General features: G+C 46.9%; 1 protein-coding gene across 1 annotated transcript in view; it reads right to left on the reverse strand.

The window, feature by feature from the left end:
* Nucleotides 1-18,574, reverse strand: part of LOC130357397 (sterol O-acyltransferase 2-like) — a 76,126-nt gene extending 57,552 nt beyond the window's left edge. The window contains exons 1-3 of the mRNA XM_056560091.1: nucleotides 18,560-18,574; nucleotides 17,629-17,803; nucleotides 7,785-7,837 (exon numbers count right to left, since the gene is read on the reverse strand). Of these exons, the coding sequence (XP_056416066.1) occupies nucleotides 7,785-7,837; nucleotides 17,629-17,803; nucleotides 18,560-18,574 (243 nt within the window). The remainder of the gene's footprint in view (nucleotides 1-7,784; nucleotides 7,838-17,628; nucleotides 17,804-18,559) is intronic.
* Nucleotides 18,575-19,368: the final 794 nt, after the last annotated feature.

Consider the following 19,368-nt stretch of genomic DNA (forward strand, 5'->3'; position numbering starts at 1 on the left):
AGACAGGGAATATCTATCTGAATATGCCATCTCCTGGTCCAGGTTTATAGATGATATTTTCGACCTCTGGACGGGCACACAGAATCAATTTGATATCTTATTAGAATCCCTCAACTCCAACAATATCAGGTTGTACTTTACGTGTTAGACATCATTGGAGGGTTAGACAGCATTCCAGGATGTCTAAATTTCAAAGGAGGTGGGAGGTTCTTTGAAAACCACGGTATATCGTAAAGCCAACTCCACGAACAGTCTCCTAAGGTGGGAATCCCCCATTTATGTCTATGTTTCTGTTGGAGCTTCCAGCTCCCCCCCCCCCCCCCCAATCAAAATATACATGGCCCTTAGATATCAACATAGTTGGGGACCAGAGATCAATTTATGGGACTAAGTATTGTATGGTACATAAATTGCAACAATCTTGCTGAATAATATATCTGATTCTTATGCGTTACAATGCTGCTGAATAAAGTACCTGTGGACCAACCAGGAGACTTACAAAACTTTAATTCTTGTTATTTCTCCTTACATGGTTTGTATTACAACTATTGAATTAGGCACCTACTGTTAACTAGGAGACTTGCATGAATTTCAAATAATTGTGTGTTACTCGGTCTGGACTTAGTGTTATGGCAGCAGAATTGGAGCCGTAACCTTATCATTTCAGTTAAGAGATTACTGTTAGTCCGTGCTCAGCCTTAAACCAATATCTATGTATTGTTATATGGGAAAGACACGCCCACATCTGAACGGCTTATTGCACCGTACCTGAGCGCTATGATGATGCTCACAGCTAGCAGTCCTGCCCCCCTCTGACTCCGAGAGGTGAACGGACTGGTAGCTGTCATATACGGAAGTGGAGCTATGTAAACTAGCGCCGGCTTCACCACGAGCCTGGCCAGAACACCAGGAGACCTCCCCGGCATCCTGCCATTGCGGGATTGCATCACATACCTTGCTCAAGCACTGTAAATTGTAAGTATGGACTTTGAGCAGAGTTGCTTGATATAATTTAGGAGACAGCAGTTAGTTAAATTGCCTTGCTCCTCTTTTATAGGGTTCCCCATGCAAACTATGTGAGTATGATATGAACTAAATGCTCGGAATATGACTACTGAATGGAGTAAGGTTGTTTACACTATTTCCTATTTTCAGCTTTCTGCAGGGGTTATTCTTCCTGGCATCGGTATGTTCCTGCTCGGATGATTTAACAGCAGCACAATGTTATTGTTACGCCTAGCGCTCCGGGTCCCCGCTCCTCCCCGGAGCGCGTACGGCGTCTCTCTCTCCGCAGCGCCCCGGTCGGTCCCGCTGACCGGGAGCGCTGCCCTGTCCTGGCCGTTGGGGATGCGATTCGCACAGCGGGACGCGCCCGCTCGCGAATCGCATCCCAGGTCACTTACCCGTTCCCGTCTCCTGCTGTCATGTGCTGGCGCGCGCGGCTCCGCTCTCTAGGGCGCGCGCGCGCCAGCTCCCTGAGATTTAAAGGGCCAGTGCACCAATGATTGGTGCCTGGCCCAATTAGCTTAATTGGCTCCCACCTGGTCCCTGACTATATCTATCCTCCTCCCTTGCACTTCCTTGCCGGATCTTGTTGCACTTGTGCCTAGAGAAAGCGTTTTGTGTGTTTAAAGCCTGTGTACCAGAACTTCTGCTATCTCCCCTGACTACGAACCTTGCCGCCTGCCCCCGACCTTCTGCTACGTCCGACTCTGCTTCTGCCTACTCCTTTGTACCTCGCCTATCTTCAGCAGCCAGAGAGGTGAGCCGTTGCTAGTGGTTACGACCTGGTCACTACCGCCGCAGCAAGACCATCCCGCTTTGCGGCGGGCTCTGGTGAAAACCAGTAGTGTCTTAGAACCGGTCCACTAGCACGGTCCTCGCTATCCCTCTCTGGCACAGAGGATCCACCTCCTGCCAGCCGGCATCGTGACAGTAGATCCGGCCATGGATCCCGCTGAAGTTCCTCTGCCAGTTGTCGCTGACCTCCCTACGCTGGTCGCCCAGCAAGCTCGTCAGATCGCCCAACAAGATCACCAGCTGTCGTACTTGACCACCATGACACAGCAACTCCAGTCACAACTACAGCAGATTCAGTCTCAGCTACAGCAGCAACAACCATCTCCTCCGCCAGCTCCTGCACCTCCTCCGCAGCGAGTGGCCGCTCCTGGTCTACGCCTATCCTTGCCGGATAAATTTGATGGGGACTCTAAGTTTTGCCGTGGCTTTCTTTCCCAATGTTCTCTGCATCTGGAGATGATGTCGGACCTGTTTCCCACTGAAAGGTCTAAGGTGGCTTTCGTAGTCAGCCTTCTGTCTGGAAAAGCCCTGTCTTGGGCCACACCGCTCTGGGACCGCAATGACCCCGTCACTGCCTCCGTACACTCCTTCTTCTCGGAAATCCGAAGTGTCTTTGAGGAACCTGCCCGAGCCTCTTCTGCTGAGACTGCCCTGTTGAACCTGGTCCAGGGTAATTCTTCCGTTGGCGAGTATGCCGTACAATTCCGTACTCTTGCTTCAGAATTATCCTGGAACAATGAGGCCCTCTGCGCGACCTTCAAAAAAGGCCTATCCAGCAACATTAAAGATGTTCTGGCCGCACGAGAAATGCCTGCTAATCTTCATGAACTTATTCATCTAGCCACTCGCATTGACATGCGTTTTTCTGAGAGGCATCAAGAGCTCCGCCAGGAAAAAGACTTAGATCTCTGGACACCTCTCCCACAGTCTCCACTGCAATCTGCGCCTAGGCCTCCCGCCGAGGAGGCCATGCAAGTGGATCGGTCTCGCCTGACCCTGGAAGAGAGGAATCGCCGTAAGGAAGAGAATCTTTGCCTGTACTGTGCCAGTACTGAACATTTTTTGGTGGATTGCCCAATCCGTCCTCCACGTCTGGGAAACGCACGCTCGCACCCAGCTCTCGTGGGTGTGGCGTCTCTTGATGCTAAGTCGGCTTCTCCACGTCTCACGGTGCCTGTTCGGATTTCTACTTCAGCCAGCTCTTCTCTCTCAGCCGTGGCCTGCCTGGACTCTGGAGCTTCTGGGAATTTTATTCGGGAGTCCTTAGTGAATAAATTCCGCATTCCGGTGACCCGTCTTGTCAAGCCACTCCACGTTTCCGCGGTCAACGGAGCCAAGTTGGATTGCACCATACGTTTCCGCACGGAGCCCCTTCTTATGAGCATCGGATCTCATCATGAGAGGATTGAACTTTTGGTCCTCCCCAATTGCACCTCGGAAATTCTCCTTGGACTTCCCTGGCTTCAACTTCATTCCCCTACCCTGGATTGGTCCACTGGGGAGATCAAGAGTTGGGGGTCCTCTTGTTCCAAGAACTGTCTAAAACCGGTTCCCAGTACTCCCTGCCGTGACCCTGTGGTTCCTCCTGTATCCGGTCCCCCTAAGGTCATTAAGGACTCTGCCTGCCACAGGAAATGCCCCTCCCCCCCTCCCAGTTCCATCAGGCAAGCTTCTGTGTCCCCTCATGGCCCTCGTCCTGGTGTCACACTGCCCCGTGCCAAGTCTCGCCCTCTGCCCTCCCTCCCCATCCCTACTCCTGCTGTTCCGCCTGCTGTTGAGGAATCCCTCCATCCTTTCCCGGTGTCCTCATCCCAGGGGAGGCAGTTACCAGACAAAGGGAAGGGGAGACCTAAGGGGGGGGGTACTGTTACGCCTAGCGCTCCGGGTCCCCGCTCCTCCCCGGAGCGCGTACGGCGTCTCTCTCTCCGCAGCGCCCCGGTCGGTCCCGCTGACCGGGAGCGCTGCCCTGTCCTGGCCGTTGGGGATGCGATTCGCACAGCGGGACGCGCCCGCTCGCGAATCGCATCCCAGGTCACTTACCCGTTCCCGTCTCCTGCTGTCATGTGCTGGCGCGCGCGGCTCCGCTCTCTAGGGCGCGCGCGCGCCAGCTCCCTGAGATTTAAAGGGCCAGTGCACCAATGATTGGTGCCTGGCCCAATTAGCTTAATTGGCTCCCACCTGGTCCCTGACTATATCTATCCTCCTCCCTTGCACTTCCTTGCCGGATCTTGTTGCACTTGTGCCTAGAGAAAGCGTTTTGTGTGTTTAAAGCCTGTGTACCAGAACTTCTGCTATCTCCCCTGACTACGAACCTTGCCGCCTGCCCCCGACCTTCTGCTACGTCCGACTCTGCTTCTGCCTACTCCTTTGTACCTCGCCTATCTTCAGCAGCCAGAGAGGTGAGCCGTTGCTAGTGGTTACGACCTGGTCACTACCGCCGCAGCAAGACCATCCCGCTTTGCGGCGGGCTCTGGTGAAAACCAGTAGTGTCTTAGAACCGGTCCACTAGCACGGTCCTCGCTATCCCTCTCTGGCACAGAGGATCCACCTCCTGCCAGCCGGCATCGTGACAGTAGATCCGGCCATGGATCCCGCTGAAGTTCCTCTGCCAGTTGTCGCTGACCTCCCTACGCTGGTCGCCCAGCAAGCTCGTCAGATCGCCCAACAAGATCACCAGCTGTCGTACTTGACCACCATGACACAGCAACTCCAGTCACAACTACAGCAGATTCAGTCTCAGCTACAGCAGCAACAACCATCTCCTCCGCCAGCTCCTGCACCTCCTCCGCAGCGAGTGGCCGCTCCTGGTCTACGCCTATCCTTGCCGGATAAATTTGATGGGGACTCTAAGTTTTGCCGTGGCTTTCTTTCCCAATGTTCTCTGCATCTGGAGATGATGTCGGACCTGTTTCCCACTGAAAGGTCTAAGGTGGCTTTCGTAGTCAGCCTTCTGTCTGGAAAAGCCCTGTCTTGGGCCACACCGCTCTGGGACCGCAATGACCCCGTCACTGCCTCCGTACACTCCTTCTTCTCGGAAATCCGAAGTGTCTTTGAGGAACCTGCCCGAGCCTCTTCTGCTGAGACTGCCCTGTTGAACCTGGTCCAGGGTAATTCTTCCGTTGGCGAGTATGCCGTACAATTCCGTACTCTTGCTTCAGAATTATCCTGGAACAATGAGGCCCTCTGCGCGACCTTCAAAAAAGGCCTATCCAGCAACATTAAAGATGTTCTGGCCGCACGAGAAATGCCTGCTAATCTTCATGAACTTATTCATCTAGCCACTCGCATTGACATGCGTTTTTCTGAGAGGCATCAAGAGCTCCGCCAGGAAAAAGACTTAGATCTCTGGACACCTCTCCCACAGTCTCCACTGCAATCTGCGCCTAGGCCTCCCGCCGAGGAGGCCATGCAAGTGGATCGGTCTCGCCTGACCCTGGAAGAGAGGAATCGCCGTAAGGAAGAGAATCTTTGCCTGTACTGTGCCAGTACTGAACATTTTTTGGTGGATTGCCCAATCCGTCCTCCACGTCTGGGAAACGCACGCTCGCACCCAGCTCTCGTGGGTGTGGCGTCTCTTGATGCTAAGTCGGCTTCTCCACGTCTCACGGTGCCTGTTCGGATTTCTACTTCAGCCAGCTCTTCTCTCTCAGCCGTGGCCTGCCTGGACTCTGGAGCTTCTGGGAATTTTATTCGGGAGTCCTTAGTGAATAAATTCCGCATTCCGGTGACCCGTCTTGTCAAGCCACTCCACGTTTCCGCGGTCAACGGAGCCAAGTTGGATTGCACCATACGTTTCCGCACGGAGCCCCTTCTTATGAGCATCGGATCTCATCATGAGAGGATTGAACTTTTGGTCCTCCCCAATTGCACCTCGGAAATTCTCCTTGGACTTCCCTGGCTTCAACTTCATTCCCCTACCCTGGATTGGTCCACTGGGGAGATCAAGAGTTGGGGGTCCTCTTGTTCCAAGAACTGTCTAAAACCGGTTCCCAGTACTCCCTGCCGTGACCCTGTGGTTCCTCCTGTATCCGGTCCCCCTAAGGTCATTAAGGACTCTGCCTGCCACAGGAAATGCCCCTCCCCCCTCCCAGTTCCATCAGGCAAGCTTCTGTGTCCCCTCATGGCCCTCGTCCTGGTGTCACACTGCCCCGTGCCAAGTCTCGCCCTCTGCCCTCCCTCCCCATCCCTACTCCTGCTGTTCCGCCTGCTGTTGAGGAATCCCTCCATCCTTTCCCGGTGTCCTCATCCCAGGGGAGGCAGTTACCAGACAAAGGGAAGGGGAGACCTAAGGGGGGGGGTACTGTTACGCCTAGCGCTCCGGGTCCCCGCTCCTCCCCGGAGCGCGTACAGCGTCTCTCTCTCCGCAGCGCCCCGGTCGGTCCCGCTGACCGGGAGCGCTGCCCTGTCCTGGCCGTTGGGGATGCGATTCGCACAGCGGGACGCGCCCGCTCGCGAATCGCATCCCAGGTCACTTACCCGTTCCCGTCTCCTGCTGTCATGTGCTGGCGCGCGCGGCTCCGCTCTCTAGGGCGCGCGCGCGCCAGCTCCCTGAGATTTAAAGGGCCAGTGCACCAATGATTGGTGCCTGGCCCAATTAGCTTAATTGGCTCCCACCTGGTCCCTGACTATATCTATCCTCCTCCCTTGCACTTCCTTGCCGGATCTTGTTGCACTTGTGCCTAGAGAAAGCGTTTTGTGTGTTTAAAGCCTGTGTACCAGAACTTCTGCTATCTCCCCTGACTACGAACCTTGCCGCCTGCCCCCGACCTTCTGCTACGTCCGACTCTGCTTCTGCCTACTCCTTTGTACCTCGCCTATCTTCAGCAGCCAGAGAGGTGAGCCGTTGCTAGTGGTTACGACCTGGTCACTACCGCCGCAGCAAGACCATCCCGCTTTGCGGCGGGCTCTGGTGAAAACCAGTAGTGTCTTAGAACCGGTCCACTAGCACGGTCCTCGCTATCCCTCTCTGGCACAGAGGATCCACCTCCTGCCAGCCGGCATCGTGACAGTTATTGTATCCACATTTAAGGAGTGCACATTTAAACTATATAGATGCACCCTTGTTTTAAGAATTATTATTGAACTATTATTCTGGCTGCACCAGGTTCCCCTGAGGATGTCCCCATGCGCCTTGCATTATAGCATGCAGACAGAAACATGTCGGGAACGCGTGCAATTGATCTTATAAAAAAATTCTCTAGTGCCCTCCAGAATAAATGTACACCGCATATCTATCAGGAGTGTATAGTAATAGTTCTTTATTCTAACAATATCCTCATTACGCCAACTCTGGAATATTGGAGTATCGAGGATCTCCTTTTTCTCTGTCTCTATAGCACCTTTGGGTAACTACATTGTTCCATCTGGTGGCTTTTATATTCCTGTATGAATAAATGTTACATTTTAACAACACCCCTTTATATATTTTCTACATTTATGTTCTAAGTTGTCAGTGGGGTCCATGTCAGGCTTTTGTGTGACCTTTATTAATTACACATCTGATATCGGAGAATTCAAGAGGAATAACTCAAGTAAATTCCTCTTGAATTACTCAGTGTGAATGGACCCTTAGGGTCAACTGATTCAGTCAGTGCCTGCCACCAACCACCAATACCTCCTTCTCCGGAATCTCCAGATGGAATATTTCCTCAGTCTGAACCTAGGCCAAAAGTAAATGTTGCTTATAGTTGTGTGAAAAGCTTCTATTTCCTATGGTGGTAAAATACTCCAATATGTGTTGTAAAGTCATGTGCAGTTTGTTTCCTAATTTTCCACAAAGGTTACTTTAAATTCGAAAGTAATATTGATTTTCTCTGGTTATCCTATCAGTTATGTGTTTAGAGCCATTAGTTCAAATAATGACAACTCCATTATGAGGTAACAGACTCAATTATAAGTCAATGAGTTTGTGACAGATCCTGCACTACATTACATAGTGCAACCTTTTGTATAGCCAGTATATAACATTCATAACAGCCACTTACCTCCATGTATCTCTTCCATTCTATTAGACCGTTGATGTCAGCAGACCCACCGCCTGTGAGAATAATACGAAAATGGTCAGTGCCTAATTTCTATATAATAGTTTATCTAGTATTGTTTTATTGCTGCATATATATATGTTCCTTCTTTATCACGCAAAATAATTTTATCAACCAGTATTTGCATTGTATTGTATTATGTTCCACAGAACCTAAGGATAAATTTATTCTCATCAATCTTTATTACAGTTGAAATTATAAATCTGACATTTGTGTCTTTATGTGGAATTTTTTTTTAATGATAATAATGTGCTTTATTGGGAAAGGGGCATTTATTTATTTATTTCATTTTTTACACTTTATTTTTTTATTAACCCCTTAGGGACCAAGCCCATTTTGACCTTAAAGGGGTACTCTGCCCTAGACATCTTATTCCCTATCCAAAGGATAGGGGATTAGATGTCTGATCGCGAGGGTACTGCCACTTGGGACCCCCACAATCTCTCCTGCAGGCCCCCGAGTCATCACTGCACAGAGCTAAGTTTGCTCCGTGAGTGATGACTCACGATACAGGGGCCGGAGTATCGCGATGTCACAGCCTCTGCCCACTGGTGACGTCACGCTCTGCCCCCTTTAATGCAAGCCTATGGGAAGGGGGGCATGGCGGCCATCATGTCCGCTCCCATTCCCTTGCATTGAGGGGGAGGAGCATGACATCACGAGGGGGCAGAGCCGTGACCTCACGATACTCCGGCCCCTGTATCGTGAGTCATCGTCACGCATGGAGCAAATGTAGCTCCGTACAGTGATGACTTGAGGGGCTGCAGGAGAGATTGCAGGGGTCCCCAGCAACGGGACCCCTGCAATCAGACATCTTATCCCTTATCCTTTGGATAGGGGATAAGATGTCTAAGGGGGAGTACCCCTTTAAGGACCAGGCCAATTTTTGTTTTTGCACTTTCGTTTTTTCCACCTCCCCTTCTAAAACTCATAACGCTTTCAATTTTGCACCTACAGACCCACATGAGGTATTGTTTTTTTTGCATCACCAATTTTATAACATATTCCGCGGCGAAACAAAAAAAAACGTATTTGTGGGGTGAAATGTAATAAAAATTTGATTTTGCAACTTTTTTTTACACAGTACACTTTTCGTCAAAATTACACCTTATCTTTATTCTGTAGGTCCATAGGGTTACAATGATACCCAATTTATTTAGGTTTCATTTTATTTTACTACTTTACTAGCAGTCGGGATCCACAGGGTTTAAAGTGTGCTCAACTCGATAGTGCGCTTCAAACCCTGGTAACAGGACCAGAGCGTACATGTACGCCATTGGTCCTTAAGTACCGGGACCTTCGTGCCCAACAGATTAAACATTAACATTTTATTTGATACTTTTTAGTTTTGATCTCTGTCATACCATACTGCAGTGCATCTGTAGTATAACTGTCAGTATATACTGACAGTTCACCTGTGAGACCCAACCTATGAACTCACATGCTGCCATACTTGGCAGACAGGAGGCCATCATCTGGCCTCCACCTGCCACCGCAACCATTGGGACCCTGCAATTGCATCGCTGGGGACCCCCGCAATCTCCGTACTGCACCCGGCATTCGTTTAGAGCATGGAGTCGGAGGCTAGTGACGTCACGGCTGTGCCCCGCTCATAAAGTCATGGCAACACCCCCTCAATGCAAGTCTATTGGAGGGGGCGTGATGGCCGTCACGCCCCCACCTATAGACTTGCATTGAGGGTTCATGGCTGTGACATCATAAGCCTCTGCCCAGCATCGCCAGTCATCCGGCACAGAGCAAAGTTTGCTCCGTGCACCAGATGTCTGGGGTGCCGCAGCCAAGATCGGGGAGGTCCTCAGCGGCGGGACCCCCGTGATCAGACATCTTATCCCCTATCCTTTGGATAGGGGATAACATGTCTGGGGGGAGTACCATTTAAGTTAACCACCACAGCTTCTCATAGATGATGCACAATTTTCTTCGGTCTTTCCTTTGTACCTGTCCTTCATTTATGAGCCATTACATTTCTTCAACTCAAAAATTGCAGAAAAAAAACAGAAGAGTTCTCTAAGAAAACTTACCTAAGGGTATGTTCACACGGCGGAATGTTCGTGCAAAATTTTGCCAGAATATTCCGGCCACAGAAATCACGATTCTGACACTGGCATCCACAGAAAGAATAGACATGTCTATTCTTTCTGCGGATTTAGCTCAGACATGCATTGCTGTCTTTGAGGCAGCACATTTCTGAGCAGTCCTAGTGCCCGCTGGATTAATCAAATGTGTGAAATGTCCACCTGTGTTTTCCAGTTGGTCATTCTGCACATTTTTCGCTGTGTGAACATGGCTTTTCAGGTTCCCTTAAAGGGGTACTCCGGCGCTTAGACATCTTAACCCCTATCCAAAGGATAGGGGATAAGATGCCTGATCGCGGGAGTCCCGCTGCTGGGGACCCCCGTGATCTTGCACGCAGCACCCCATTAAAATCAGTCCCCGGAGAATGATCGCTCCGGGTCTGATTACCGTCGATCACGGGGACGGAGCGTTGTGACATCACGGCTCCGCCCCGTGTGACGTCACGGCTCCGCCCCTCAATGCAAACCTATCAGAGGGGGCATGACAGCTGTCACGCCCCCTCCCATAGGTTTGCATTGAGAGGCGGAGCCGTGACATCATTCCGGGGACTGATTTTAATGGGGTGCGGCGTGCAAGATTACGTGGGTCCCCAGCAGCGGGACTCCCGCGATCAGGCATCTTATCCCCTATCCTTTGGATAGGGGAAAAGATGTCTAAGCGCCGGAGTACCCCTTTAACTGATTTAAATGTCATGATCTATTCATAAGAATGAGAACACAGTTTTGTGATTGCCGGCTTTACTTTGGAATGAATTTGAAAAAAGTTTTTAATTAAATTGATGTTCAACTAAATCCAGATTACATTCCAGCGTGCAAGTCATAGTTATTGCTTTCAGATGTTTATTTCACTGTCACAATATCAATATGGAGGTCATCTGAATTTTGATAGGAATTACCAAATTAGATTTAGTTTGATTTTCTAATGTAAAGAGACTTGGCTTATTTGGTGTATTCATGGTGACGGTTATAATCTGTTCAGCCCTTTGTTAGTGGAAAATAAATTGGTATAAATAAAGTTTCAATTTCTATGCCCTATTTTAGTCCACAGTATTGGATGCTGATAAACTTCATGAAAAAGTCAAATCTGCCCCATAATGGTATTTATAAAAACTACAGCTTATCCCATATAAAGAGCCCTCATACAGCTTCATAAAGAGTTGTATGGATCAGAATTAAGTAATACATTTAAAATTAGTCTTTATACTGCCCTGAAGGATATTGCAGGGTAAAAACTATAAAAATGAAACCCCCAAAAAAGAGCAGAATTATGTTGGGTTTTCTTTCCATTTTCCTACACAAATATATATTTTATTCTGTTTCACAATAAACTATGCCATAAACTGAAGGGGGCATTAAATAGTAAAAAGTCACTATGCTGGGAAAGGGTTAATGTTAATCATTCCGTAGAGAATTGTTTTTAAAATTAAGGATCCATTTTCAAATGAGCTTAATCCAATCCACATGAAAATAAATAAAACAAAGATAATAAAAGTGCATAAGGCATTGTAAACAGATAAGAGATACAATAGCCCTGCCAGGTTAAGCATTGCAGAGGGCAAGGACACACAGCAAGGATATATATATATAACATGTCTCGATGTATAACCCAAGGCTGAGTTTGCTTTTCTTTTTTTTGCATTGTGAGGAAAACCTCAGAAGCCGGATATTACATTGTAATAAATGAGATTTAAGTTTATTGCACCCACATGTTTAACCTCTCCTTGATCCAACAACAAACAAACAAGTACAGCAATTCCATATGGCAAAAAAAAAAAAAAAAAAAAAATCAGGGTGTTACCTACACTTTATTCAACACGAAAACAAACTTTACACTAAAGATTCCTCACTGCTGGGTCTGTCCCAACCACATACCAATAATGCCAGGTATACCCCCAACACTACACCCAACTGGTCCACCATGTTACTTCAAAGAACCTTTGAAACTACTTGGCCTCCCCAAATGGGAACTCCTGTATAGCCTCCCATTGACAAGCCTCTTTGCCATTGCCATAAACAACTGCATCGGGGGTTTGTGGTCTTACATTCCCATATTGCCTCAACATTAGTAGAATAAAAAAAAGTGTAGGGTAGATGGGACCCCCCCCCCCCCACCATCCCAACTCTTTAGTGCCTCCAACCAAAAAGCTGGTGCCAACTTTTCTTATATACTGCTATATCCCTGAATTAGCAGGTGTCTCTCTATTGCAGTGGAGAGCAATTAGATAAAAGGGTCTCTGACACTCAGCACAGTCAGGATTTACATTGGCACCATTTAACAATACAGTGCTACCTAAACTTACAATGGTTTGAGGTACAATATTCTTAACATACAATGATATTTTCTGGACCATTGTAACTTCAAGCCAGACTCAACATACAATGTTACAGACATTCCAGATCTGCGAAACATGTCAATGGCTGGAAGAACTGACCAAAAAGAATGGGCATTTCACTTGTAAAACACATGTATTACTGATGCATGGACTGGCTGTCTGGTAGCGCCCCCTACAGTACAGGGTAATACTACATGTTCTGTACTACTCTTTACCTGTGCCAGGGTTACCTGCTCCTTTGGACACCAGGTGAGGGCAGCCCCATGTTACTTTTTTAGGACATTGCGTGTACTGTACAGGACCCTGAAGAAGCTCCTGTCCTCTGCTTAGACAGTGACTTACAGCTCCCAGCAGCTCTGTCTTACTTTTACTTGTAAGGACTTGCTTTATCTGTATTAGTATTTTTTTTCTTTAATCCTCACTTTTTCCTATTTTTGGATTACATTTTGGGATCTAAAGAACCAATTACCAGGTTTCCATAGAGTTATGGCCTCAATATATAATGATTTCCACATACAATGGTCATCCTGATACCAATTAATATTGTAACTTGAAGGACCACTGTATATGTACATGTAACTTTCCCTGCAATGGCTGATATCATTTATTCAGTGGAAGTTGTGTTTGTGCTGCAATCCTTTAATGGTAATTTTTTTTTTTTTTTTAAAGTGTAAAATGAAGCAGACACACAGAAATGTCTCACAGCTGAAGATGTGAGGTCATAGCGATCAATTGTTATTACACTATTATCTCAGTGGTGAAAGTCTATCAGTGTATATAGCCAAGCTTCCAGAGTACAGAGTAAAGGGCAATAATATACCCAAGCATGTTTTTTTTTACATTTACAATACTCTATTCTGCTAAGAAAAGAGAAAGACATGTCCCTATTTGCTAACTCTGAAAAATGTTTTTCTAAAAGCCAGATATATACTTCAAAGGCTTTAATGAGCAATTCAATTGGTTCCAAACTTTTATATGTTTTTCTATTGTGCACTAGCATTGAATTCTGGTTGCCATTGCTAAGTTTAGGGACATGTATAGATCTATGCTTTTGTTGTACTTACATTTGTTGAACTTACATAATGCCATTATAACAAAAATGAATACATATACATCAGCACTTATTTACACATATTCCACATGGAAAATACAGCTGGAAGGCAGGGCAAAGACTTATGGGGCTAATCCATGTTAAAAACCGCAACACATTCTTGGAAAATAATAGTAAAATAAGTTGTAGAAATTTAAAAGTAGTGTATGTCTCAGATTCCTAAGGAAAAATGCTCTGCTCGGCTCGAACCTAGCTTACAGTGTCATGGTCATGCAGACATGTTGAAAGTTTGTATTAGTAAGGGTCTGAATGATCAGATCCCCACTAATCACTAGATATATGTCTCATTGCAGGAGATGGGCACCATTATAAGTCTGAGGAGCCCTACTCCTGCAATGAGACGAACTTAGCATCGAGCAGGGGAGTGAAGCATACAGCTGCCCATGTGGTGGCTCAGTACGGGAGGTGTTACCCTTTAACCTTGTTGCCCTGTCAGGCAGCCTCCCTGCAGTGTCATCTGGGCCCCCCTGCATCTGTTCTACTGTAATTGTATATTATCCCCTATGTTATGTATATAAGAATGTTGTATCTTCAACCTCTTAAGGATGTAGGGCGTACCTGTATGCCCTACTTCCGGTCCCGGTAAAAAAAACGGGGTCACGCCATCATACCGGGTTGGTCCCTGCAGCTAATGATAGCCGGGACCCTGGGCTAATAATGTGCGGCACCGATCATTGTGCCGCACGCTATTAACCCTTTAGACGCAACGATCAAAGTTGATCGCCGCATCTAAAATGAAAGTGAAAGCTTCCCGGCAGCTCAGTCGGGCTGATCGGGACCATCAGCTAGCACACGAGTGAAGGTCCCCTTACCTTGCTCCGTTGCGTCCGATCGGCAATTGATTGCTCCAAGCCTTAGATACAGGCTTGAGCAATCGACCGCCTATAACACTGATCAATGCAAAGCTATGACTTTGCAGTGAGCAGTGTAAAAGATCAGTGTGTGCAGTATTATAGCTCCCAATGGGAGCTATAACACTGCAAAAAAAAAGTTAAAAAAAGTTAATAAAAGTCATTTAAACCCTTCCCTAATAAAAGTTCTAATCACCCCCCATTAAAAAAAACTGTGTAAATAAAAATAAACATATATGGTATCACCGTGTGCGGAAATGTCCGAATTATAAAAATATATAATTAATTAAACCGCACGGTCAATGGCGTACGCGCAAAAAAATTCCAAAGTCCGAAATAGCGTATTTTTGGTCACTTTTTACATAATGAAAAAATGAATAAAAAGCAATCAAAAAGGCCGATCAATGCAAAAATGGTACCAATAAAAACTTCAGATTACGGTGCAAAAAATGAGCCCTCATACCGGCCCGTATGCAGAAAAATAAAAAAGTTATAGGGGTCAGAAGATGAGAATTTTTTACGTATAAATTTTCCTGCATGTAGTTATGATTTTTTCCAGAAGTACGACAAAATCAAACCTATATAAGTAGGGTATCATTTTAATTGTATGGACCTACAGAATAAAGATAAGGTGACTGCACTGCGTAGAAACGGAAGCCTCCAAATGTTACAAAATTGAATTTTTTCTTAAATTTTGCCTGTTTCGCCGTGGATTTTTTGGTAAAATGACTAATGTCACTGCAAAGTAGCACAAAAAATAAGCCATCATATGGAATTTTATGTGCAAAATTGAAAGCGTTATGATTTTTAGAAGGTGATGAAGAAAATCCAAAAACAGAAAAGCCCTGTGCCCTTAAAGGGGTACTCCGCCCCTAGCATCTTATCCCCTATCCACTCTCCACATTACGCACACTCGCTCTGTGCGTAATGACCGGCGATACAGGGGCATCGTTACGTCACGGCTCCGCCCCCTCGTGACATCATGGCCCGCCCCTCAATAAAAGTCTATGGGAGGGGGCGTGGCGGCCATCATGCCCCCTCCCATAGACTTGCATTAAGGGGGCGGACTGTGATGTCACGAGGGGGCAGGGCCGTGACATAACGATGCTTCGGCCCCTGCATCGCCGTCATTATGCACAGAGCGAGTGTGCTCTGTGCAGTAATGATAGCGGGGTGCCGCAGCGGATATCCAGGGGGTCCCCAGCAGCGGGACCCCGGCGATCTGACATCTTATCCCCTATGCTTTGGATAGGGGATAAGATGCTAGGGGCATTTAAGGGCTTAAGAAAGGTTAACATGTGATCATGAGTTGTCATTTGAGTTGTCATGTGATTGCTACCGAGGAGGTATCAGTGACCAGGTGACTTAAGGGTGACCAATGGGACCCCACCAGAGTCTCCCCCATAAAAGCCCTGGGAGGAGTCTCTTACTTAGTTCCTGAGCCTTTTCTGAGGTGCAATTGAGCCTAAGAGTGTGTCTGGAGTCATAGGAGGCCTCAAGTCAAGTCTGCAGCCACAAGCTACAAGTAAGCTAAAGTCACAGCTTAGTCTGTCTCCAGTCAAGTCAAGTCAGTCACTGTCATCTATTGTCAAGTCAACGTGGCCTGCACTAAATTGTCCAAAGCCACGGCAAGTCCCAGTAAGCCCTTAAAGTCTCTGAAGTCATTGGTCACCTCCATGGGCCAGGCCACACTGTATAAACTGTACTATCTGTCACTCAGTAAAGCTACCATTGTCCTTAACTTGGCGTCTGAGTCATTATTGCCCCCCGTGCCTTGCCCAGGATCCAGCGGTATACCTTCGGGTGGTATTGAGGATAAACCATGCCCTGGCATCACGAATCCAAGGGGTTCATGCCATCTGCCCCTAGGGTAATTCCATCTGCCCTGCATCACACCCCATACCACACCCATATCTAGAGATAGGTGGGGGTCTCGTCACTAAGATCCTGACTGAACAAAACTTTTAACATGTCTGTGATACAGGTTTAAAGTCTTTTTTAAATGACAGTAATGCTTTAAAGTGTACCTGTAGTGCTAATCCCATATCTGGTCTTTTACATGCATATGGAGAGACACAGGTCCATGCTGGATGGCAGAGAATGAGGCAACTGTATAATGCACAGCAACTTTCATGCACAGGTCCATTTCTAATTTCTGCATGAAAATCATTGGGCATTGTAGGGTTTCCTCAGAAGCTGTACTGCTCAGTGGTCTATAGACTTCCATCCCTCCACACCTGATCTGAAGAACAGACAGGACATTAGTGTTACAGCTATACCTTAAGTTTCCTACTTGGTATTGATGAGATCCTGCTTTTTAGTCCTCACATGAACTGCAATCCATTGGCTGTATCTGTTATGAATTCCTATTTATTTTTTCTAAAAACAGAATCAGACCCCACTAGAGCGAAGTCGAAAATTTCTTCCTAAAGGACCACCAGATGGTCCACAAATACAACCTTTCAGTGCATGCAGTTATATACAAGTTGATCATTTAGGTGCATGTATACAGTACACCACCATATGTATTGCCAGATATGACAAACAGTATATAGACCTTTACCAAAGATCTATTTCCATTTTCTACATGTATGCAGACTCATCAAGAACCAGGGATGCTGCCAGACAAATGGTGTTCAGCTCAGGTTAAAGTGAAAACTAATGCTCAATCTTCAGGATAAGTTATCAAGATATGGCTGGTGGGGTCTGACTTCAGGCACCCACTTTGCACATCTGAGCAACACTCACAGACTGTGCTGTATGCGTGAGGGGCCACAGCACTCGGCTACAACACTCAGGAATACAGCACAGGCTATTTCCTGTTTAAAGCAGTACTCCGGTGGGAAAAAAAACAAAACATTTTTTAAATCAACTAATGCCAGAAAGCTGAACAGATTTGTAAAATACTTCTATTTAAAAATCTAAATCCTTCCAGTATTTATCAGCTGCTGTATGCTGCACAGGAAGTTCTTTACTTTTTTTTTTTCTGTCTGACCACAGTGCTGTCTGCTGACACCTCTGTCCATGTCATGAACTGTCCAGAGTAGGAGCAAATCCCCATAGCAAACCTCTCCTGCTTTGGACAGTTCCTGACATGGACAGAGGTGTCAGCAGAGAGCACTGTAGTCAGACTGAAAAGAAACTCAAAAAGAAAAGAACTTCCTCTGGAGCATACAGCAGGTGATAAGTACTGAAAGGAATAAGATTTTTAAATAGAGGGATGTGGCTAGCCTGAGCATGGCGGCAGAAACCTAACACGGAGCTCCGCTAATTCTCCAGCATAAACAAGGCACAGAGCAACTGTCAGAACGATACTTTCTGGGCACGAATTGTGCAATGACGAGGACTAGGACACAGAAGAAAACATTAGATACCCCAGTAAAAATGCCAACTTACTTCCCTCGATGAGCCCAACGGTGAATCGGGACAAAGGTGGGAAGAAGGATAGAGAAAGAGCCCCTGTTATGGTGGTGGGCAAAGCCTCCACGCTGACCCTGACACCCAGGAATAATGCTGCAGCAAGCCGGGATACAGCGTCTCTGAGCTCCACCCATGAGCGCAGTACAGTGGCCTGTGAGGCTCAGGTGACAGCTCTTACTGGAGGAACTGAGCTTCTTTACTGTGAAGCGGATGGTAAAAGCAGGGCAGCGGGAGGGTTAGGAGGCATAAAGGAGAGCAGCACAATGGAAAACATAACTGTTGGTTTGGAAGAACGGGCAGAACGGGCAGAACGGACAGATGACTGGCCATCACTTCCTCGGGAGAGGTGAGCGTTGGAATGGATTTGAATATGTGCTCCCAGGGTAACCCCTTAGGATCTGGGTTTGAAATGTCGGCCACTAGCCATAAAGATGAGCAGATTTTCACCCCATTAAAGAGGCATGGAGTTGTCAGGCACTCTGGAGTTCTGTCATTAGCCAGTCTGTCAACACTGGTGGCCTTTAGCCCTGCCGCACGATCCCCAATTAGTTATAAAACATTACTTAAAACACCAATACAGCAAGATACTCTTGCCTCGGAGGACGCAAGAATTCAGCAGACTGGAATGTCTGGTTCTCCCTTAGTAATATCCTCAGACTCAAATGCACCAGTGTCAGAAGCCTCAATGAGGCAGATGCTAGCTGACTTACCAATGAAGGCTTCTTCACACCCCGGAAGAAGCCTTCATTGGTGAAACGTTGGGTGGCGGGTGGCTGTAGCGCTGTACTCCTTGCTCCACTTGGTAAAGTATTTTGTTATCTCTGTCCAGTTTAGGTTTTGCCCTACCTATAATGTGTCATTGATCCCCTGAGGTTTCTTTGTCTGCTCTATGATTTTTTGTACTTACCTGCGGTCCGAGCATACTTGCTGGATCCGACTCTAATACTCAATCCACAACATATGAGCAGCAGTCTCCTTTATTAATCCACGGGAGTCAATACTTATTGTGCACTAATTATTTAACCCTCTTCCTGGCAGACAAGCGTAGCCCCTGTTTCTCTCTCAGTATTTTTTGGATTCATGATTATTACTATATATGTATTCTTTTAAATTATCTTAAATGTCTTGTCATTTTGGATTCATGTTAATAAAGTATACTTTGTGATATTTATGTCCTGTTTGACGCCGTTCTTAGGGATTGTATAGCACAGATCCGCTGGATTTAAGGGTGCGTTTAGGTCCAGTGATCTTGCGGTGAGTAGCGGGGAATTGCTTAGTCTATCCGCTATGTTAGAGGCCGAGGCTGCAAGGCTTTGGCCTAGTAAATCATCTTGTAAGCTGCGGAGGTCCTACCTCTTCCAGAATCAGCAACCCAAGAGAGCGATCAAGATGGCGCAGGTCCCTTATATGGGCAGGGGCTGGCCGTTTTGAATAGGTCCATAACAACTGTCACTCACCGTTACATTGCATTGTGGGTGAACACGTCATGGGAACCTCCAAAGGTCCTGTAGCAAAATCATAGAGTTCTAACCAAATCACGTGACCCGCAGGTCCTGCTACGCTGAATAGGTAGGCAACTAAATATATACATATATCTATACTTATATTTATAAGAACTTCTATACAGTCACAGACTAACTGAGGGGTGACAAGGGGATAACTATAGAAGAGGGACCCCGACATTCCTAAGGACTCTGACTATGGGACCTCTACAAA

The sequence above is a fragment of the Hyla sarda genome, chromosome 2 (genome assembly GCF_029499605.1).
Source record: "Hyla sarda isolate aHylSar1 chromosome 2, aHylSar1.hap1, whole genome shotgun sequence".
Classification (NCBI taxonomy): Eukaryota; Metazoa; Chordata; class Amphibia; order Anura; family Hylidae; genus Hyla; species Hyla sarda.